Source organism: Apus apus, chromosome 3, assembly GCF_020740795.1.
Source record: "Apus apus isolate bApuApu2 chromosome 3, bApuApu2.pri.cur, whole genome shotgun sequence".
Lineage (NCBI taxonomy): Eukaryota > Metazoa > Chordata > Aves > Apodiformes > Apodidae > Apus > Apus apus.
The window spans coordinates 89,609,342-89,633,195 of record NC_067284.1 but is presented as its reverse complement, the minus strand read 5'-3'; the positions used below and the strand labels follow the sequence as shown (position 1 = coordinate 89,633,195).

General features: G+C 41.3%; 1 protein-coding gene across 1 annotated transcript in view; it reads left to right on the top strand.

Moving 5' to 3' along the window:
* The window catches only part of KIF25 (kinesin family member 25), a 35,878-nt gene extending 18,983 nt beyond the window's left edge, over window positions 1-16,895 (top strand). Inside the window, exons 7-12 of the mRNA XM_051615278.1 lie at window positions 3,588-3,737; window positions 5,019-5,195; window positions 10,834-10,985; window positions 13,554-13,751; window positions 15,364-15,447; window positions 16,628-16,895. Coding sequence (XP_051471238.1) covers window positions 3,588-3,737; window positions 5,019-5,195; window positions 10,834-10,985; window positions 13,554-13,751; window positions 15,364-15,447; window positions 16,628-16,785 — 919 coding nt within the window. The 3' untranslated portion in view covers window positions 16,786-16,895. The remainder of the gene's footprint in view (window positions 1-3,587; window positions 3,738-5,018; window positions 5,196-10,833; window positions 10,986-13,553; window positions 13,752-15,363; window positions 15,448-16,627) is intronic.
* The last annotated feature ends 6,959 nt before the right edge of the window (window positions 16,896-23,854 follow it).

Below are 23,854 nucleotides of genomic sequence, written 5' to 3'. Positions count from 1 at the left end.
ATCCTTGAGGCTTGAACTGAGGTTCATACCAAACTTGCTTTCTGCTCCTTTCTCATCCCTGCTTCAATTCCAGTAATTTATAGATGGTTGTTGTAGAGCTGTCATGGACCTTTGCCTCCCTTTCCATTCACAATGGCATAGCTGAACAGTAGCAATCCCTGTTCCTGGCAGTCTGCACTGAAGTTTCCAAGTCTTATTTTCTTAAAAGCAGCCTAGAGGAGGCATATCGGGATATTGGGAAATCCCAGACATCCCTTATCACGGGTCCACAAGGCTTCCTGGGTCAAGGGAAGTCCTGTATGGCCCAAATGGCATTATTCTACCTTACCAAGGATGGGTAACCAGTTTACATAGCTGAGCAACCTAGGGATCACCAGGTTCAAGGCGTCTGAAGAAGTCCTTATAACCACTGTTTCATGTCTCTGCTTTTCCTTTTGCAATCAACTCTGTATGTTCCCCATGTATCTTCAGACATAACTGATCTGTACCTTGATCTGCTGTACTTCCCACTTTCTAATTTCCACATTGAGACAATTCTGTCCTAAAAGCTAGGATTTTTATATTCAGTTAGGAAATGTTCTGTTAGTGAAAACAAAAGAGTTGTCTTGTTCTTCCAGATCATTTAAACAGAAGCAGATTTTCAGGGAAGACAAGGCTGTGCACACAAGCCCTGTTTTCTCAGCAGCCTTCCCATTGTAAATGAGAAACAGACATACTTAGTCTGAACCTTGAACCTTTTCACTGCTCTTGGTTGTTTTAGTCTGGGCTCCAAAGTGGCCTGTAACAACTTTTAGCTGAAGTAGAAAGGAATGTTCCACTCCTTTATTTTTTTTCTTTATTTTTCTTTCTTAATGAATTGTTTCATTTTTCAGTATAAATATACAGGAAGAAAAGATTGTTCCATATGCAAAACAGACAAGACAGGCAGGCTTCAAGGTTTGCAGTTAGCTGTACAGGGCCAGCGAGGGAGTAAGATAACATTTCTCTTCTTTAGAGCATTGAACAATCAAACCTGTTTTTTTTTTATTTTAAAGAATACATTTCTTCTCCTTTGATTTCCTTTAACAGTGTTCTCTCCTAGTGATAACTGCTGTACTGAACAACCATGCTCTTTTCAGGAGAGAAATACAATGAAACTACTTGCATTCTACCTTGACAATAAGAACTTTTCAAAACAAGAATATTAACTAACAAAGCAGAGTGAAGGAGAAATGTAAGGGCACATAGGTTAATCCTAGGCCAAAAATTTTGGATTACTGTATTTGTTGCCATCGAGGTAAGCTAGGTAAATATAAACTAGTCTGCTGCTTGTCTTCATGTTGAATCACCCAACAGTTTCATTCCTTCATGTGCCTACTTAGAATACTGCTTTAGATAGTTTGAGCTCATTTGGGGTAACTGAAATACTGGTTTTGCTTTGGCAGAAACATTGTCACTGACTGTTACTTGATCTCTATCTTCAATGTTACAAGCACCTGTCTAACTTTGCTTCTATTCATACCTTCTGTATCTTGTCAGAACTGTTCTGTCCATGATGCTTACTTTCTAACAAGTATCAATTAAGGAAAATGTGAATAGTTGGATGATATGAAAGTTTGAGAGACTTCTAAAACTACTTCCATCCTGGTTTTTTCTAGGGAAAACTACTACTTGCAAACTTCTGGCTCACTTTTTGGCTCCAAAGATCTCTCTAATTTTTAAGCAGGGCTGGAAGTCTCATTCATCTACAGACTAGTGTGGCAGTGTCCGTTAGGGGTGGAATTGTGAAAACTGCTCATTGTTAGCCTAGCTGAAAACTACCCTAATTAGTGGGACCTTTTCCACTCTCATAAATGCAAGTAGAATTGTGTTAGCAGTGAATACTCTGAGAAATCCATTGTTTCAGATTTAAAGCCCTAATTTCTAGCACATTTCATTTTGCTGCAGTGCTCTTTATTTTCAGTTACAGTTATCTCTTTTACCTCATCAAATCTATCACTAGACATATTTTATGCTCTGCATCCTGAAATGCAGAGGGGCCTTACTATAGGTTCACTGCAACTTTGAATTTGCATCCCCAGAAGGGGTGCCCAGGTATTCGCTGTGTTGCTTATTATCCCACATTTCCTTCTAGCATGAGAAAGCTTTCTAAATAATCCTCCAAAAATAATTGCTTCTAGGCATGTTTAATATGCAAAAAAAAAAAATTGCTTCAAATACATTTCTCTGCAGTGGCTATGTAAGTATTTCATGACTTAAAACTATAGATTTAAAACAACAAGATGAGGGGTGTTCATTGAAATTTGCTGTTATGTGCTTTAAAAAACATTTTGATATGGTTAAAAGCATCAGATAACCAAATGGCAGCTGTTCAGGTCTGCCCATAGAGGACGTAGCTTAGGCAATGAAACTTTACTCCCTGGCAGACCAGGAGCAAGCCCATTCTTGCAACTGTCTAGTAGAGCAGAAATGTCAGTGTACTACAAAGCACTCCTCATGTATGGAGATTCTGCTAATGTTTTGTCTCTGAAAAAACAAGATAGTCCAAGGAAGGGGCAGTCCTGTCAGCATAATTGCAAGTCTTCCAAGAGTTTTTGCTGGCAGAGTTCTGTGGTCAACACCAAGGTGCTGGCAGGTGCTGCAGAGCAGACACAGCTGTGTAAGGACCGACCTTCAGCTGCACAGGACAGTGTTGGTCCTCCATGCAAAGTAGTACTGTGGCTGGATACCTTTGTATCTGCCCACTTGTTTCACTTACGAAGTTGACTTTGAGCTGACTGTTAGAAACACACTTTCTGGGGAGGATTTGTACATCTCAAGTCAGATCCCTATGGCAGACATCTACATCAGAGCTCACAGTTGTGGACTTTTAAATTATTATTTTCAATGCAGGGAAGCAGGCATTTTGAGAGTTCTTGTTCATTAGATATGTTTTACATGTCTAGTTCAGAAGATGATGTGATGTGTTTCATAGGTGCTTGGATCTGTGCAGTACATTTTCACCTTCCACAGAGCAGTTCCTGCCACTTCTATTCCAGAGCAGTCTTTGTGTGCATTTTTATACTGAACTAATGCATTTGCTTTAAAATTTGTGCCCCCTATTAGGGCTGTCTTATCTTTTCCAGTGACTGAGGGCTATGACTTATAAGCCTGCCTGAAGAAGACTCAGAGAGTTGAGGAGTTTACTATTCCCAGCTGTTAAGATATTAGAGCTGTGGTTTGCAGCTTACTCCTGTAAGACAAATCAAACCCAGCAATGGTTTACTTTAAAATGCTCTACTGTAAACTGCAGTGGTTTAGGAGCTGATTAACAAGCATCTCAGTAGTGCATGAACTGGAAGTTGGGCAGACAGGAGGTCTAACGTCATCAGTCATTCCAAGCTGAGCATCCCTTCAACTCTGCTTAAGAAATAAAATCTGTTTAGGTAATATTTTGTGCAGTACTTTAATTTCTGTCAGATTCTGAGATCTTCAGAGAGAAATCTGCAGGGGCAGTGTATTTATGTTTTGTTTAAGTTTTCATTTCCCAAAATGTTTGCAGTTTGACTTGCCACCTAACAAACTCATTTGGTAATGGTAAAATAAAATAAGGTCCTCTTAATTTTCAGGTACAATGTGTGTATCATGGCTTATGGACAAACTGGAAGTGGGAAGACATACACAATGTTGGGACCACAGTTAGAGGAAAACTTTGCATTCTCCACAGCAAATGAATCAGAACTTGGAATCATTCCTCGAGCTACCCAAGAAGTGTTCAGGTAACAACTAAGTAAAGGCTTGTATCAGTGGTAGTCACATTAAACTTTATAGAAAGGTGAGATAATGTTTGTAGTATGTTTATCATGACACATTTCAGCTTCACAATGGTTAATATTTATAGCTTCCCTGATTGCCATTCAGTATTTGAATTTTGATGTAGATTTCTAGTATCCTGTGTAGCCTGATTTTCTAAAAAATATTATGCAGTCATGCTGTGTGTTAATCTGTCCATCTGTCTTTCAGACTCCTAATTAGCATTTAAGCATGAATCAGCCATAGTTGTGAGAGTCCTAAAGGTAATGAAGTTCCTACAAGTTAGATTTAGGTTGGACATCAGGAAGAAATTCTTCACGCTGAGGGTAGTAAGGTGCTGGAATAGGTTGCCTGGAGAGGTCATGGAAACCCCCTCCTTGGAGGTGTTCAAGGCCAACTTGGATGAGGCTTTGTGCAGCCTGGTCTAGTGTGAGGTGTCCCTGCTTATGGCAGGGAGGTTGGAACCTGATATCTGTAAGGTCCCTTCCAACCTTAACCATTCTATGAGTCTATGATGAAATTTTGTGAAAATTGACAACTGCAAGAGATGAAAAGGATCCAGAATAGAACCCATGAAGCACAATAATAGAATTTTTAAGTATGATCTGTTCTTGCTTTGAGAATTCTTAGATTTTTTTTTAATTTAACCTAATGCATGATTTGAACTGATGCACTGCTATATTATCATAGAAGAGGTTTTTCCAGCTAAGCCTATTTCTTTTAGAGAAGGACATAAACTAAACCAAAGATCCAATTTCTAACAAAATAACTGTAGCTAACTAAAAATCCTCTCCCGAGTAGAAAAGTCCTTAAGTTATCAATTTTCTGAGGCTGTGGACAGATAACTGCTTACAGATCTAGCCTGGGCAGTTTATCATCTCTGCCTGTTCATGGCTTTGCACTCTTCCAGAGTTCTTCAGTTCTGAATGCAGCAACGTCCAGCAGAGAAATCGTATTAAAGAATCTTGAGGGAGGGAAGTTGGTGGAGAAAATAAATTTAAGCTGGCACAGCTGTTTGGAAAATTAAACTTTATTTACTTCTTCACGTATTATTTAACAATATATTCTGTTTTGTCAGGTGAACATTAGCATGCTTTTGATGGCTGCAGATATATAATAAGAACTTTTATCAGATTGTCATTAGATTGCAATTAAATAATAGATCTTTGTTTAGAGAGTCTTCACTTAGGGTTTGACTTCAACATTTTTTGGCTTTTTTGATTTTTTTTTTCATTTTTATTCTCCAGGCTTATTTCAGAAAAGCCACCAGGAAGTTATTGGGTTGAGGTATCTGTTGTACAAGTGTATAATAATGACATCTTTGATCTTCTGGCCGAAGACAGTTGTGGAAAAGTATTTGGTGTCAAACGTGATGTTGTCACAACCAGAGAAGGAAAGAGTGATGTTCCATTGCTTACACACGAGTGAGTACACAATTTTTATTCCTTATCATCTGACCATGACCTGGTGTCAGTGCAATGTATAGTTGTCACAAAGTTGTATTACAGGCACCAGTTATTGCTTCTACTGAAGGACGGGGAGTCCTTACCATGTGCAAAAGAACAGTTCTCACTGTTTCATTAGCTCAGGCTATTAGACTGCATTTGGCTGCAAATGCCAACATACTTTCAGAAAGAACAGGACAATTAATTTGGGTTATACTCCTGTGTTAAGCACCTTCCACTTAGAATGCTTGAAGACAACTGTGTATTTCGTTGTTGCTGGATCTAGGGCATCTTGTCAGCTGCATAAAAAGGAGGAGTAACGTGGTCACAAAGCCCTTTCCCTTCAGTCTTACCAAATTATAACATTTACAGATTATAACAGAAATTAATGTACTTCCTGTAGCTTTTCAAGCATCTCTAAAATGTTAGCTTTCCTCACACACATTGGAGTTAAAAAAAATAATTTAGCAAGAATAAGATTTTAAATTATTTCTTAGTATAAATACCTATCTTATACTGCTTAGTATTCTGTTTTTATAACTGTGGAGGCATTAAAGTGGGCGTTCATATGCTGGCATTTGAACCCATAGTTCTCGAATATCCAGGTTCTTTAAACTATCAGCTAAGAAGTAGCTAAGCTTCTTCCTACTCAGTTTTAAGAGTTATACCTGCCCAGTGCCAGTGTCTGGTAAATTTGATTCTTATTTATACATCTTGACAGTGTAGGGAGAGGTGTCAGGTATTTAAGGCTACAGCTATTTTAATGTCTTACGCATTTTAGTGCTTTCTTCTACTAAGCCTTACAAAGGCTTGTTCTAGTACACATGGGAGTTATTATTGGTGTTATATGTGTGTAGTATACAAAGCAATGTATAATACTTTCTTGTTATATATAAACCATTTACCTTGGCTACCTAGATGGTAACAATCACAGGTTCATAACAATTCATCCATCTGTTTCATATGTTTCATTTTAGTAATGGCTCTGTTTATTATTATGACAAGCAGTCCTAGTGGCACCAGAGAGCTGATGCTATGCAGTGGATTTAAGCTACTGGACATCTCCCAGCATGTGAACAGATTCTAGAAGGGAACATTTCTGCTTGTGCATTACATAGAGGTCTAGAAACTTAGAAAAAAGTTCACTCCTTGAGCAAATAATGTTTGTGAAAAGAAACATCTTGCCCTGTTGAAATGTTTAAGCACAGTATTATAGTGTTTTATGTTTCTGGGGAAAACATGAAGTTTTTCTTCACTTCTCTATAATAATGCCTGTTATGGTCTAATCTCTACTTTTCCAGGAGGAATTAACAGTCAGATATGAAAAGCATCCCTCACCTCCTTCCTGCTCCCCGCCAATTAAAATAAAACATAACCTCAGTGGAAATAATTGAAGGCAGTATTTTTCTCTTGTGGGACTTAGTCACATAAGCAGACTAAGTAGTTGTTTGTTTATGTGGGTTTATGCTATTGCCAGAAAGCCCTGATAAAAATACAAGAATGTACTGAGGGGTTGAGCAAACACACTCTTATTCTACCTAGTTATACACATTTATTGACTTGTATTTTCTAGCCACTGAACTAATCATAGAAAGGTGGGGCCCCAGAGAAATTGTAAAATGGCTTTCTTCACTGTGGGGGCTATAGAATTTTCTTTGTAATAATAATTTCCATGTAATAATAATCACTGCAATTTTCTAGGAAGGACTAACCTGTATTTGTAACAGGTACACCTGTCCTTCAGTCTTGAGGTTAAATAGGATTTCCAGGTAAATTCTGCATCCTTGATTACTGTGTGGATGCTCAATAGGAGCATGGAATGAATTCAAAATGACTGAAGCCTGAAGTGATTAATTCTTTTGCCCTTTGTCTCTTATGCTGACTGCTGGGTTTCTTTCAGTCTCTGTTCTTGGATTTCACCAGCTGTGACTCTACTCCAACTTTTAGCATCTGGTTAAGGCTCTGCTGCAAAGGGCATAAAAACTCCTTCAGAAGAGGCTGGGAGTGGAGCCTCACCTGTGTGTGCTGAATCTTTTTTGAAGGAGCTAATCTTTTTCCTTTGACTAGAGAATAAAGGAACCATATGACTTAGGAAATTATATAGGTGAATATAGTGTAGGTATGATGGGAATTGAATTTTTCCTGTTTCACCAGAATCTCCAAGTAATTTTTAATTTCAGTAACCAATATGCTGGCTTGGTTTCATTCCTGCAAAATGCCTATTCCCCTTCAAAAGGGACCTCTGCATAGTAGGTGGGAGACCCGTCTTTTTTTCCTAGACTTCAGGGATGAGAGGGGTGACACATAGCTGGACTTGTGCCATAGAGACTATACTAGAAGCTGCAATAAGATTTATTTGTCATTGTAATTAATAAAATGGTCGCTCTGTTTATTGCTATAAATTTCAATTTATGGTAAAGGAACCTAGCTTCTTGAACTAAGCACCTTTTAAAAACTACTTACCTCAATTAATTGATAAATACTCAATTCTAATGCTAATATAAATAAGAATATGGACTTGTATATCAATTACAATGCAAATGGCAAAAAATGTCCAATTCATAAACAGGTTATATTAATAATTACACAGAAAGGTTAATAAGAAAAAGCAAGCCCAGACAAAGGAAGGGAATAATTGAATGAGGCCACCCAGCTGCCTGAAATCTAAAGTAAACAGCTGGTGCTTTGAATAAAAACATATCCTCATTTGTGATAATATTTCATCTAGAATATATCGGCCTGCTGGGTCTCATTGGCTTCTCCATATTTCCATTAAATGACAGTAGTCTCTTTCCTGCTCACATGTACATCTCACTGAATCACAAAACCTCAGCCTCCTTCTTTTATGGCTTGGTTGATTTTGGAGAACTTTCAGCATCAGATTTTTAACCAAACCACAACAGGGCTTGTCTTTGTAGAATCTAGCCCTGGAATGTGTGGTACATACAGCATGATAAAGCCCTAGAGATCATACTAAAAATTATTACTGTCAGTCCTGCTGAAAAGCTACTGTGCCAAGCGTGCAGCACTGGGCTGGGGACGCTTCTGATGTCTAAAGTCAACTGCAGTTTCCCAGCTGGTGACCAGCACTGACAGCACACCCTATCTTCTTTAATTAGAGGACAGCAGCTTGTAGCACTGGCCCTTGCCAGTGCACAGCAGAAACGTGCAGAAGCCAACTGCCTGTTGCTGTGTCCTAGCAAAGGCTGCTTACCTCTCAGGCCATCCAGTCCTGGCTGACTAACTATTGGAAGATGCAGTTCAAAACTCCGGAAGGCAGGATCTGTGTCCTTGGACTCGAGGCAGTAGTCAGATCACCCCAGTGTGAGATTATGCTGCAGTGACCACGGAATGGTGTTCAAGGTCCTTAGGGCAGCAAGGAGGGTACATATCGAGCTCACGACCCCGGACTTCAGGAGAGCAGACTTTGACCTCCTCAGAGACCTGCTTGGTAGAGTACCATGGAATAAAAGGCCTGGAGGGAAGAAGGGCCCAAGAAAGCTGGTTAATATTCAAGGGTCACTTCCTACAAGCTCAGGAGCAGTGCATCCCAACGAAGTCAGACAAAAATGCAAGGAGGCCTGCATGGATGAACAAGGAGCTCCTAGACAAACTCAGACATAAAAATGAAGGATGTAGGGGGTGGAAGCAAGGACAGGTAGCCTGAGAAGAATACAGATAAATTGTCCAAGCAGTCAGGAATCAGGTTTGGAAAACTAAAGCCCTGATAGATGAAATCTGGCCAGGGATGTCAAGGGCAACAAGAAACACTTCTATAGGTATGTTGGTGATAAAGGGAAGACTGGGGAAAATGTGGGCTCTCTCTGGAAGGAAACAGGAGGAGAAGGCTGAGGAACTCAATGACTTTTTTTGCTTTCATCTTCACCAGCAAGTTCTGAAGCCACACCACCCAAGTCACAGAAAGCAAAGGCAGGGACTGGGAGAATGAAGAACCACCCACTGTAGTAGTAGATCATGTTCAAGACCATCTAAGGAACCTGAAAGTGAACAAGTCCCTGGGACCTGATGAGATGCATCCACAGCTCCTGAGTGAACTGGTAGATGAAGTTACAAAGTCACTTTCCATCATAATTGAGAAATCATGTCAGTCCACTGAAGTTCCCACTGACTGGAAAAGGGGAAATATAACTCCCATTTTTAATAAGGAAAAAAAAAGAAGACCCAGGGAACTACAGGCCAGTCAGTCTCACCTCTGTGCCCAGGGAGATCATGAAGCAGATCCCCCTGGAAACTATGCTAAGGCACATGAAAAATAAGGAGGTGATTGGTTACAGCCAATATGGCACCATTAAGGGCAAATCCCGACTGAAAAATTTTGTGGCTTTCCACTACAGGGTCACAGCTTTGGTAGATAAGGGAAGACCATCTGCCTGGACTTGTACAAAACGTTCAACGCTGTTCCACGTGACATTCTTGTTTCTAAATTGAAAAGACATGGAGGTGATGGATGACACACTCAGTGGATAAGGAATTGGCTGGATGGTTACACTCAGAAAGTTGTGGTCAGTGACTCAATGTCCAAAGGGAGACCAGTGAAGAGTGGCATTCCTCAGGGGTTAGTGTTGGGACCACTGCTGTTTAACATCCTTGTTGGTGACATGGACAGTGGGATTGAGTGCACCTTCAGCAAGTTTGCTGACGACATCAAGCTGTGTGGTGTGGCCAACCCACTGGAGGGAAGGGAGGCCATCCAGAGGGACCTTGACAGGTTTGAGAGGTGGACCTGTGTGAACCTCATGAAATTCCGCTGGGCCAAGTGCAAGGTTCTGCAGATGGGTCAGGCAAACTAATGTTTAGGTAATGTGACTTGAGCGATGACTGAAGGAGGCAATGCAGTGAGACAACAGGGCAGGCAATCTTAGCTCATTTCTTTTAAATGTTGCAAACCTGGGGGAAATCATAGTGTTTGTTTTTTACTTTACCTAATCACTTTATTTCACTTTCTGAGATAGGTTTTTGCTCTTTGGTCATATTTGCAGTATTTCCCTTAACTGAAAAAGAAGACAGATAGTACAAGATAAAATGGTCTATAGAAGTATATGTCTGTCTACTCTGACACTGTGATCAAGTCCCTTCTCACTGGACAGTGCAAATGAACTTTTTTCAAAGGGTTCTGGATTGAATTCCAAATGTGAAATATGATTTCCAAAGGGCCAGATAATTTACTTATTTTTTTGCCCTAATTCTCTACCTCCCAAGGAATAGGAGCTACCTTAAGGGAAACTGGACACCACCACTTCTGTAAAACCAGAGATTCCAGGAATGTCTAAATCTGTGTATTTTCTTCCAAAGTGTGAAGGTGTAGAAATTTCAGTCACTTCTAGAGCTGAGCTACAGACCTGCAAGGCTTACAGGCCACTTCTTCAGCACTTTCAGTACTGCATTACAGCTTCTGTCTTGAATTTTCATCTTGCACTATATCCCACCTGAAAAAGTCTATATACAGTTGTTTGTGCAGCTCAAAACTGAGATTACTCTATGAAGTTAGAAGACTGGGGAAGTGGAAATGCTCAGATTCACGTCTAAGTTGTCAGCTTTCTCATATAGTATTTACTGTGAGACAGTTAAATCTTCTGCTTGTTTCTTTACTTCCTAGGACTGTTGAAAATGCATCTGAATTTTTGCATCTAGTCAACAAAGGCCTACAGCTGAGGACCAGGCATCCAACACTGGTGCATGCTCATTCTTCTCGTTCTCATCTGGTGGTCACCTTAACCATAACCACAATTGTCTCTGGAGATAATTTTGGTAAGTAGGATGTGACTAAAATACATCTAGAGCCAGTTGTTTTTTTGAAAAACAGTCTGTGGACTGAGATACTTTCATCTTGTTTTTTCATCCTTTTTCCAGTGTTTAGTACATTCCCTCAGTTCTTTTCCAGTGTTTAACTTGGGTGTATCTTCTCAAATAACAAACTGGTTTGCTGTCTGAATGGTACTGAAACTTTCACTTCCATTAAAACTTTTCACTTTTCTTTACATAACTTGACTTTCAGAGAGTACCTGAAGTTTTACAGCATGAAGCAACTAATTAAGTACATTTTATCAATAAATCATAAGGTGTAAGACAGATACCAGTAAGATAGATACGCAAACAGAGGAGTTAAGTACCTTCATATGACATGTTGTCATTATTCATGCTAAGTTTGTAGGTAAAGCTAACCATGCATTTTAGGGATCATCATATGCTTTTGGGTCAGAAATTACTATTTTTTTACCCACTGCCTTGCAAAAATGTCCATTACATTCAGAATGTCTTGAACTGTTAATAATAGGCCACTGTTGGAACAGACTGTTCTATTTACTGTGGCAAAGCCTGTATTTCTACTTTTCATTACCACACCAGTACTTACCAGTTTATTGCTTTAGGAGAAACTTCAGCTTTTGGGGGTTAACTTTGTTTTCTTTTGCTCATGTTGTAATTAGTCTCTCTGCTCCCAGTGCTGTGGCCCATCTTCTTCATACTCTGTAACCATAACATGGTTTTAGAAAGTGGGAAATATTTAACATATTTTTCCCCTAGATTGCTATCAGAAATTAAACCTACTCTATTAGCAAAGCAGAACAAACAGTGCCCACGCTCACCTACAGGCCTTGCCAAGAGACACAGTTACTTCACAAGTTGCAGCTCCAGCATTCCAGATGTTAGCTCTAGCCAGTTTCAGATTCTTGTCACAGACAGATGTTACATTTCAAAACACAGTGTTTGCACCGTTAGTGCACCAGCCATCTTGCCTAGCCCAGGCCTCCCTTTGCCATTTTGAATTGCAGTCACCCCCCTGCGCCATGGTGTCTGGCAGCAAAGCTTCACTGAAGTGTCTAATTTATACTGAATGCAGACTTGGGCTTTCAGCACATGGCACATGGCTGAAGATGTGCAATGTGGGGGTTAGGGCAGCACTGCAAATGGGACCTGGCTGTAGCAGTGTGACAGCTCATTCTGTCTTGTTTAAAAGGAGCAATCCCTGATTTTAAAGCTAGGTGCAACTGTCATATATCTCAACACTGGAGATCTAAGTCACTAAATAAAAAGCTGGAAACTCTGCAGTGATTTTTGCACCTAAAGCTAGGGTTGACAAGCCAACACTGGTTTGGGTCTGATTAAGTCTTTCAGCATTTTGTTTCAGTAATGGCGTTTTTTTTAGAACAGTTTCTTAATTTCCATGTCTCAAACTGAAGTAGAGAAAGAGCACTGATTTTTACATTGTATGGCCTGAAGCCATTTATTCTGTGTAAACCAACACGGCTGCACTGTCTACACTGTGAACAGCTCACATGGGTTTTAGCAACAGCCTAGCTGGAGAGGTACAGAGCTCTACAACCCAACTTAGCCTGTATCTTGATCAAGTTTTGCAGCTCAGAGCTTTGTACTATTGCAGCAAGACTCTTTTAAGTCCCCAAGAGAGTCTATTGTCTCTGTCACCTCTCTGTCACCAGTGTGTGCCTTTTATTCTTTTGTCTTTTAGAGACAGGGAGCAATGAAAACCAAAACCCTGAAGAAAAAAAAGGCAAAACTGCTTTGGGAAAGCCTTCCTGTACATATTCCTACTAAGCTCATGTCAAAGCAGCTTTCCCAGAGAATGTCTTCCTCTTCCTTCCCAGCAGAGTGGTGAAAGCCAGATGCTGCTGCTGAGGAAGAGGAAGGATATGAAGCAGTGTAGTGCAGCTGCAGAACTACCAGGAGTAGCAGGTAACCAACCTGAACAAGTGGGAGCCATGCTATTGAGGCTAATAGCTCATCATGTGGAGATGCAGCAGTGGCATATGTGGGCTGTAGGAAGTCTAGAGGTAACAGCAGCAAAGAACAAAATAAAAGAGGTGGGATGATTTTATTTTTTTTTTGCCAGAGCACCAGCAGGTGATGTTTCAAATACAAAGAAAAAGACTTTCAGAGCTCACTATTCACAGATATTCAAAATCTCACTTTGCTTGCTGTCAATCTAAAACATGAAAAAATGGCCTCTAAAGTCCTAACTGGACTCCTGTTTTTTTGTTTTCCACATAGAAGTGTGAACAGTGGGGATATTAGATACAACAGAACATACAGCCAAGTCTTGTTACCAACTCATGTGATCGATTTGACGAACAAAGATAGAACAAAGAACAAAATCTTAAGATACAAAATGGCATTTTTCTATTCATCATACAAAAAGTTATTCAGCCTGCCTGTGTCATTGGTTCTGACTTATCTATTGCTTCTGTTACAGTAGCCTAAAACAGCAGATACTGTGCTTCCCCTATTGGTGCCCCATTCTCCCCCATCTCAATTTCCAGTGTCAGTGAGAAACTCCCCTTGTTTGTTTTTTCCATTAACCAGGTACTTCATGGGAAGATGAACAAATCAGTCAAAGACTAAATAAAGAGGTTTCCAGCACCTTTCCACAAAAAACAAGAGACAGTAAATCTGCCTCTTCTTCCAGAGCCTCTTCACCAGCACAACTTGAAGCCAATGAGAAACTGAAGCAAGTCAAAACTAGATTGCAGCTGGTGGATCTGGCTGGCAGCGAGTGTGTTGGTAAGTGAATGTGTGTTCAGGAGCATGTTTCTCCCTAGATCTGGGTTACAATAGTTGCCTTCACCTCCTTGTGTAGGGATGTGTGTGACCCTTCTTTCACACAGGGTGGTTTAAACCCACAGATCCTGACATAAACAAAATTTGTAAGCCTGATTGTTCCAGTTCTATACTGGTACAGTTTAACTGAAAATCTGTCTGCATGAGCCTAAAATAAGCCCAGGGCGGTTACCCATATCACAGGTATATTATTTGTTCAGACTGGTTTTATTAGGCCTGTTTTTCTACTCTGAAAATTAGCATGTCTTTGTACAGAATTATTTAAAGTGCATAAATTATTTAAATATTACAAATATCTGTAATAATTGATATTATCACGTGTGGGATTTTCTGCCTTGTTGTGGAAAAAGTCTTGGAGGAAGTTAGTGTTGAAAAGATAATATTGTTTTCATTGTTTCTTCAAAGCATTTTCCTCCTCCCACCTCCTCTGTGCACACAATAATTTCAAAAACTTGATTATTTCCTAAAGGACAAGCTCTCTTACCAAGAAAAGCCATGCAGCCAAATGTATCATTCCAGAAATAATGTTTTGAAAACTGAACCAGTATTATGAAAGAGTCTTTTACTTTACTGCCAAGAATTCTTGCTGTTGCTCACTGTTAAACTTTTGTTCTACAGAGAAACTTAATATAATATGTTTTTTTCATTTGCTCTCAGTGCTGGAAATGGTTTGGTACACATGCAATTGAGCAACACTGTCTGTCTGTTCCTTCAGTTCAACCAGGATGAACATTTAATTGGTTTGGGGTTTGGCGGGCCAGATCTTCATGAAGCCCAGAAGAACTGTGCTGACTTACATGAGTGTTAGATGTGGCTCAGCACAGACAAAAGACTAAGCCCTGCCATCAGCTATGCTGGTGGAGATTTGAAGATGTTTGACTCTCTCTGATAAAAGCGAGGGTAGCTGTTAACTCACAATTGTTTTAAAATGTGGACAAATCCTTGCATCTCACACACTTTAAATGTTTGCTCCACAGCCATCCTGGATCATTTACAGCATTTACTAACTAAATGGTCCTTTTCTGGCAAACTGAAAACTTTGCTAAATGCTTTCTGGAAGTTCATCTGAACAAATGTAAATAATTGACAGTTTAAACATGTACCCCCCTCACCTATTTGCAGTTTTCTGCTTTAGGGTGATAGCCATTGTCTCAGAAACCCACTGACTATAAAGAAGCCTGGGGATGACTGCAGACACAGACTCTAGTAAAGTCAGTCTGAGATACATCCTATCTCAGGTTATTGACACCCTGTGGTAGGGTCTTCCAACTGTCTGGCTCTTGTGTCTCTCTGCAAAGAGACTCTACCATTCCAGCCCCATCCTCTCCCACAGTCACATTTCTCCAGCTCTCACTGTCCAGACTTCTGGGGTTTTTTTCTGCTACTGTGTCAAAAGTAGATGATACAGCAACAGAATATTTCACAATTGCAGTTGAAGCTTCTTTGCTTAGTCTTACTATTGCCTTTTTCTACCCTGTACTAGGTATGTCTGGAGTGACAGGTGCAGCACTGAGAGAGACATCATTTATTAACCGCAGCTTGTCTGCCCTAGCAGATGTCCTTGGAGCAATAGCAGAGCAGCGGTCTCATGTACCCTATCGAAACAGCAAACTTACCCATCTGCTTCAGGACTCTGTAGGTGAGGGATTATTCTGACTTTTTGCAGCACGGCTTTCTTCTCCCAAGCTTTCCCTTCTTTTGTTGTGTAAAACTAGAGGATATTCTTGTACTCCTCCCTTGTATGTGGGCCTCTCTTCAAAGACTCTGACTTTGGAGCAGTGTAAGTACACAGTGAGAGTTCTGAACTCCTGGATTTGTCTACACGTTGCTGCTTCCAAAGTTCAGTTTAGGAATACACTTGGAACAATCACAACATCTCTAATAGGATCCTGTAAAGGGTAATAATTGCATTCCACAGGTGTTTCATGTCAGGTACAGTTTACAAATTAAGCTTCAATCTTTATTACTAGAGGGTGTAGTAACATATCTGCACATTCCTTAAGATTGTGCCCTGTAGCAGTAAGACAAAGGGAGACAGAACACATGCACTTTGTGTGTCAGGGTCACCTCTTCTACAACTCTTCATCTTCTTCCTGCAGTAACATGAGATTTGTGTCCATCCATACAGTATATTAGTTCATTGTATTTCAGCCAGAGAGCATCAGCTTTTTAGTCTCCAGTTCCAGGCATCTATAATGACTGAGGTAACAGTTCTTCAGAGCTTTTGAAATAATGTTAATTTTTGCTTGAAATTTTAATTTCACCTGGCACTTGAGTCCACTGTGAAAAGGGAAACCCAAAGTCACACAGGAGTTTAGGAGCTATGTTGCATGGGCACGGAGCCTGGTTTTAACCATGCATGGTATATGACTTGGATGATGCTGTTTAGGTGAAAGTGTTGAAAGTGGCAATTTCCTTGTTTATTTAATCATTCTCTGTGAACTTCTAAGAAGTGTAGTTGGCTTTACTGTCACTCAGACAAGCCATGTTGCCATTACCCCAAATGTACAAACATTTGACTAAGCTTAATGGAGTGCCCAGACCCATAACATTCATTCAGACTAAGTAATGAAGCTATAAGGGTAGAAAAAAAAAATTTACAATACAAATTGTGCAATGTATTCTACTGACACAAACATCATACTGTTAGATATAGACTTCCCTTGAAGGAGCTGTTTTCAACAGCCCTCTTCATGCATAGTCTTTTACTTAAAAAAGCAATGGTAGACCATTGTTGTGTAGATCAATATATTACCAGCATATAACTTAGTTGTTTACCTCATTGTTTTCAGTATCTTTTGTCTCTTTCCTGCTTTTAGGAGGTGATGCTAAACTGTTGTTGATGCTGTGCATCTCTCCTGACCAAAAGTACCTAACAGAATCAATGCAGTCTCTGGGATTTGGAACTCGTGCTCGACAAGTTCAGAGAGGACAAGTCAAGAAAAAAAATTTCCCAGTGCACAGTAAAGCAAAATAAAACCTAAGACTCCTGTGGATTAAAGTATTATTAATGAGTTCCTCAGACTGAAATGTATATTGTTGTCCTAAAGCCATTCTTTTAGCTATCAACTGCCAGATAAAATAAACAATCCTCAACATGGCATTAGTAAGTCATGAACCTGCTGATAATGCCCTAGCTCCAAAGATAATAGCAATGAGTATTGACAACAGCTACCAAACATGGTGGAATGGCATAGAAATAAACTGGGCTTTATTACTTTAAGACATGGTTTTGGTAACATGTTTCCTTTGGGCAAGTAGAACTATGTCAAGAGAGCCTTGATTTAGGATGGCTCATTTCTGAAAGGCCAAGGGTGCATTCTGTTTACTCTGTAGAAGACAGAAATCTAAATATTCCAGTGTTTCAAAGCAACAAGTGAAATACTTCCCCTCAGCTTGAATTAAAATGAAACACAACATCATGGATTGCTCTTCTGTCTGGATGGGGTCATTCCTAATGCACTACCAATTGGTAGAAGTGTAAAGGAACCCATCAGCTGTATTGCATAGAGTTCTGTTCTCTGCTTTTAGATAGGAAATAATGGCACTAGCAAGATGGAGAAAAAGCAATAAGGCTGCATCTGTTATCCCTCTGCAATGCAGCATAGGAAGCAAATTAAGGATTATACAGCTTTTTGAAAACACACTTAGGTTAAATGGTTGGAGCAAATCCCAATTCTGTTGAGTTCACCAAGACTACAGCTTTGCCTGTTTTGGGTGTATTGGGTTATTTTGCTCCATGAGTGCTAAAAGGCACAGAATTACAGGTTCTTACAGTTTAATGAGACCTAACTTGTATAACTTTTAGTAGGAGTATGGCCTGTTGTTTCACTTGCATTTCTGAAGCAAGTTAACTACATCACAACCTTGAAGATGTGCCTGCACATTAGAAAAGGATAAATACACGCTTCCTATCCATCATGTGAATAAAACAAAAGGCAACAAACAACAACTTTGTGGGTGCTGCTGGTTGTCTTTAAGAGGCTCTCACGTCAACACCATCATGCAGGGTTTATGAATGAAATTACACTGGGGGAAGTTTCAATGAAATCTAAGCAATGTTAGAGATGAAAAATGGTTCTGAGATTAGTAGTTGGGTTCAAGTAATATCCGATGTGTTTTCTGTGCTGCATTATTGCCCAGCAGAAGCCTCCAGATCCACTCTGAATTTTCACCTTCAGCAATTACTCTGCCTCTAGACTGGGAGAGAGGTCATTGGCAGGTCACTGCAAGAAGGCTGAAATTGCAGTGGCCTGCCTAAAAGTTTATGGTACTCCAAGTCACTTAACCTTCACAAGCATAAATATTTATCCAGAGATTATATAGCATACTATTATTGGAATTTCACCCTTGAATATGTAACAGCTGCTGTGTTGCATGCAGTGCTCTGGTGCTCAGAACATTAGCATCACAACTGGAGCTGTAATAATACTTGTTTTCCTAAATAATGTCAGCAGGGTAAAAATGCCCTGCCTTTACCTGATTCCAGCAGCAACAGATGGGTAGAAAGAGAATCTGGCCACAGGACCTTAGGAAACAGAATGGTTACTTAAGCCATCTCAGGTGAGAAAGTGTCAGAGTGAGGAATGTTAGCCTCCTAAATGAAGCTTAGGAGCAGACAGCTTCAAGCTCACCTTAGTCTCATCATGACAGCTACTAAAGCAGCCTGGATTGGATGGCTAGCTGATTACACCAGCACCTTTCAGTAAGTTACTCTCTTTTTTTTTTTTCTTTTTTTTTTTTTAAGGATTTGACATTTCCTAAGTGTTAACACAGAAATGTAATTTGTCATGAACCATGCTTTCTTTTCTGGAGCTGCTCTTCAAAACTTGGCATTTATTTACACCTGTGTGACAGGGGAAAAGCAGCAATACTTATTGTTAAAGCTGAGAAATAAACCCCTCAAATATCAGCAAATACCAAAAGTTTAAGTTTCTACATTAACACTGACTCTGCCAAATTGTGCATGTGCAGCATTCCCTATTCCTGTTCTCCTTGTCAGCATAGCCTATCACTTGCTGTTTGACCTAGACAGTGAAGTGTACAGGATATGCCGGGCAGCAATGTTAATGTTTTGCTCTCAGAACTTTCAGGTTTGGAATTTCCTGGGTTATAGAGACACGATTGCTCAATCCCAGTGCTAGATGTGATGCACTGAAAGAAAGAAGGGCAAAAGCTGCAACGGTGAAAAGGCTTTACTCCAGCTTCTAAGCTGAATTGTCTTCTGCCCAAAGATTCACTTGGGCCTGCTAAAGGAGAGGCAGGGATCTTCAGACATGCAGCTGATGTTCTGAGGAGCATGGAAAACAGCATGTGCAAAGCCCTATACTTCTCTGCTGTCATTTCATTTTAGTTTTCAGATCTTTTATTTTGAAATAAAAGCTATGTTAGAAAAGTAGGTGTGACAAATATTCATGGAGCTGACTTCAAGGTTTCCTTTGTTGACTAAAACCTATCCTGATAACCCAGTCCTTACCATCTTGACACTGTCAAACTGAAGCACGCTTGCCAACACTGGGAGAAAGAATGTGATACTTGAAAGCATTCTAGGAACTGGAGACAGAAGGTCACAAAAGCACCAGGAAAAAAGAGGTTGTTCCTAACAATGTCCATATAGTTTATTTGCTAATACAGCTTTGCTCTCTGAGAGAGTAGGGGCACAAGCAAATGAGAGTTAAAACTATATAAATCAGGAGAAAATCCTTTCATCATAGCCCATAAGTGCATCATCCAGAGCTCAGCTGGTCTGGTGCATTGAAGCAAGAGCACTCTCGACCCTGCCATACCCTGCCTGCTCAGCCAGGTCACTGCTTCAGAGGGAGTGTTGTTCAGTATGGGGTGGTCCTCGCTCCTGTCCAGCATGCCTTGGTGGCAGCCAGCATGTTAATCTTTCATTATTGGGCTCACATTCTCCTCCCCAGGATGCCAACTTTCTCCTGTGACAGTTCAGCCAGTGCTCAACTACTTTGCACCTTCCACCGTACCCCAGCTAGCCATGGGAAGGAGGCACTCCTCCACACAGCCATGCAGGGCACCACACACCCCAACCACTCCTTGGACTGGCCTTCAGATGCCCCTCTCAAGTTTATTCTGCCTTCTTCCTTGCCCTGCAGATGACGAGTAGCTAGGAGCCTCCACCTCCTCAAAAAGCCTGCCTGTTACTTAAACCCACAGCAAAGACAAGAGAATTTGATCTTGTGAACACTTTGGTATTCAGCATCTTGTTTCAGTGTAAAGTTGGCCAAGGAGGCAATGATGTGAAGCTTGACCAGTGCAGCAGATGCCTGGGAGGCCCAGGGTCCCCCAGTGTACCCCCAGCACCTTTTGTAAAGGTGGAAGCTACTTCCACACAGCAAACACTCCTCATCCCTGGTACCCTACTCACACATCCTCTAACCCATGGGCCAAGCACCCTCGCAGAAAGCAGAAAATTTGGATCCAGTTCAAAGACAAAGGATTTGAGCTCATGTCTCTTCCTGCACAAGTGAACACTCCGGCAGATCTGGAGACGGGGCAGGGAAAATGGGACTCTGCCAGACCAATCCTCAAGTCCTAAGAGAAGCAAATGCTTTTCTAGGGTAAAATACACCAGACATACCTAGAATCAGACAATAGCCTTCAAGATTCAAGTCCAAAATTTGGCCCAGAAGTACAACATAGTGCCCACATTTCTCTGTGTATTTGTCATTATAGATGGAATTCATCAACTCTGGTTGCTGGCTCCCCTTGCAGCCCAGGGAAAGGGATTAACAAGGTAGATCTTTCAGCAAGTACCTGTGCCTCCCTAGTCTAGCAAGGGAGTCTAGGCAAAGGGTCTAGAGCCCCAAGTCTTAGTTTGCCATGGCCAGGGAAACTGATTGCTCAAGGACCTGATTTCGAAGGACACACAACTCCTGAGGAGGTTTTTCACTTGTTTTTTCAACATTGATCCCTACCATACCTACCCAGCTCTGACATAAAACTCTGCAGCACTGGTCCAACACATGTTCTTTTAGCCTTAGCAAATCTGTCCCCAGTTCACTAGCAGCACCCAGCTTTCAATACAGGGGGAGGCATTGTGCAGTGGGGCAGAGCAGAACATGTGGCACAGGAGCTGCTCCCCATCAGCTCCCTGCCAAGACATGTTTTTTGGTGCCCACAGGGAACACTTTTGTGCAGGGCAGCTTACCATGCCCCAAGAGCTGCCCCACGCTGAGCACGTGGCTGGCACGCTGCAGTTCAGAGCACTCTGTACCCTCTTCAGACAAGCCATTCATCTTCCTCACCATGCAGGGGTGCCCTTATCAGCAGAGCCCAAGGAAGCAATATGATCCACAATTGCTCAACAGTGCTGCAACTCATCATGGAGTTAAAAAAAGCAGTAATAAACGAGCCAGGCCTTTGGCCTACTCTTAAACAAAACCTTGACCTATGCTGACGTTTGAAAACTATATATTTGATTTCTACATGTGGCTTCATGCCTTGGCAGCAGCCACATCACAAAGAGAGGCTGCTCTTGGTTTTAGCCAGGCTAGGAAAACCATAATTAGCATTGGAAGGTTCACAAAAATGTTTAATTTCTTATTAAATTGCCTATTCCGTTTTATGAAGCACTTTTCAAAACCCCTGCAGAATACAAGGCACAGGCAGAACAAGGCTGTTACTGGAAAAGGCTTTCAGCTCCTGCTGTGGACAAGCAGTTACAAGCTGATGGGCTTGCAAGCCCCTTCCAACCAGAGGAAGAGGCAGCAGCATCTGCTCACAAAGGAGCAGACAAGCCTGGAGTGCAAGAACACCAAAGGTCCAGCAGCCTTTCACAAAACCAACCACACTGACCACAGCCGCAGCCAGACAAAAATGCAAGCCACATACTGTACAAAGGAAGGCACAGGGTGATCTAATTGAAGGGCATGAGTGAGGGGAAACTGCCTATGAGACTTTTTGTCTCTTCTTACATCCATTTTTATCAAACCAGGTTTTATCTAGCAATACATTTGCCCCTTTTAATTACAATTATATACAGTGAGACAAAAAAAATCTAACAAATTTTGAGGCTGCTTGAATTGATGCCATTATCTCTGGGGAGCAGACAGCTGCATTTGGTTTTGTTTATTTGAGTCCGTCTTTAATAAGTGGCAAGGTGCCCGTGGTCTTGACTAAGGTTGGCAGTGCATCCCAAGAATACCCATCCCAAAGCTGCTTTGAAATATTCTTTGGTGACACTTAGAAGCAAGCCTGTCACAGCATGTCCCCAGGGGTGGGGAGAGCAAACACAGCCAATGGAGGGGTCACTGCAAAGCTCAAAAGGTTTCAGCTTGTGCTTGGCAATAGGCTGGTGCTGCGAAGGAACACAAGTGCCATTCATTTGGGGGGTAACCTGTGGTCCCCCTGGCAGCGCTGCCATGTGGCAGGAACCACGTGAGCCTGCACAGACAGCGCTGAAGCCACGGGGTAATGCATCTTTGTGCTCTCCTGCACACCCCTCGCTGAACTCTTGGGCTGCAAGAACATTTTCAAGATTTTGTCTGTGCCCTTACTTCATGACAACACTCCCCTCCACCCATGTTTTTACCGAAGATCTCAGATTAAAGGAAAAAACAAAAAGATAGATGATCCCCCTTTCCCATACCCTATAGCTTAAGAGTGGTCAGAAAAGACATTTGGAGGAGGAGTCCCAAACTCAGTACTTGAATAACATGATGCTCCAAATTCACCTCTTGTTTGCTCAGTACATTACATGACTCTGCTGACTTGGAGATCAGCCTCAGAAATCCTGCCAAAATGCTTAAATGGTCAAGTGACCAGGCATTCAGATGTCAGTACTAACAGTTCAAACACCAGGACCTAAATTCAGCAACAAAATAAAAGAACCGCAGTGGTCCAACTATGAGGAAGAAGTATTTAGCATCAGCTTTGATAGAAACAATACCCATAGTTATCAAACTCTAGGAACATGAGATTTGCACATCTTATCCATAGACCTGCAAGCAGGAAGTTGCACCTCTGCTCATTAAGCTGGGGAACCACAGTTAACCTGAGTTAGCACCCCCATGTTGTTCCAGCTCCACCAGCTTGATGCTTGCAAGTAGCTCCTCCAATACGTGTCCCCTCTTGCCCTTTTTCTGTTACATGAAATTACTATCCTCACTGGGATGAGTCACTGCCCAACTGTCCACTTAAAAGCAAGCATCAGAAGGAGTGGTTTTCCCCTCTCATTTTCCTCTGGACTTTTACTAATCAATTCTTTCCCTCTTCTAAACAAAAATAAAAACAAAACAACAAAAACCCAACCCACTACTATAAAAAGCTTTGAAAGCCACACCAGAACCCTTGAAGATCCAAGAGACAGAAAATTATACTTCCTCCCTCACTGCAGATGTTTGGGTTTTTAATGGCATGAGCCTCCTCCACCTCTTCTGAGCATGCACAGACACAGACTCTACCCACTACATGCTCTGAGCTGGCACATGGAATAACACAAGCTCCCAGTTAAACTCACAGTCGGCTTCAGAAATGCAAGCATTTTGCAGGGCAGCTGATGCACCAGCAAGCAGTCCTTCTTTACACTTTAGCCACAGGCCTCTGATATTTCCAGTCCTACATGCCCTGGCCACGCAGAACTGACACTCCCAACACTTTTTCCCAAGTCCACACTCCTTTTCTCCCAATGCATTTCCCAAGCTCTCCCGGGAGTAGGTGGCTCAGCACAGACGGATGCATGCACTGATCCACATGCTTCTTGGAGAAGAGCTTGAGGAGGGGCCTGTGCTGCTTTGGCTGGGTCTGCTGCCAAGGCTGAATCCATGGAGAACAGCTAGCTGGTGCTTATCGTGCCGATGCTCTTAGTGCTTCACATTGTGACCAAGCTTAGGCAGCCAGATCTGACAAGCTATTTCATGGTGTCCAACCTGTGGCAAGCACTTCCCAAAAGAGAAGGCACAAAATTTGCAAGAGGCAAACAGGGACACCTCCTGGAGATGGCATAGGGGTCAATCCATAGGCACTATAAAGATTCGTTAGGAAGGTACAGGGCAATGCAAGAGCCACGGCTCAAGTCACCCACCACT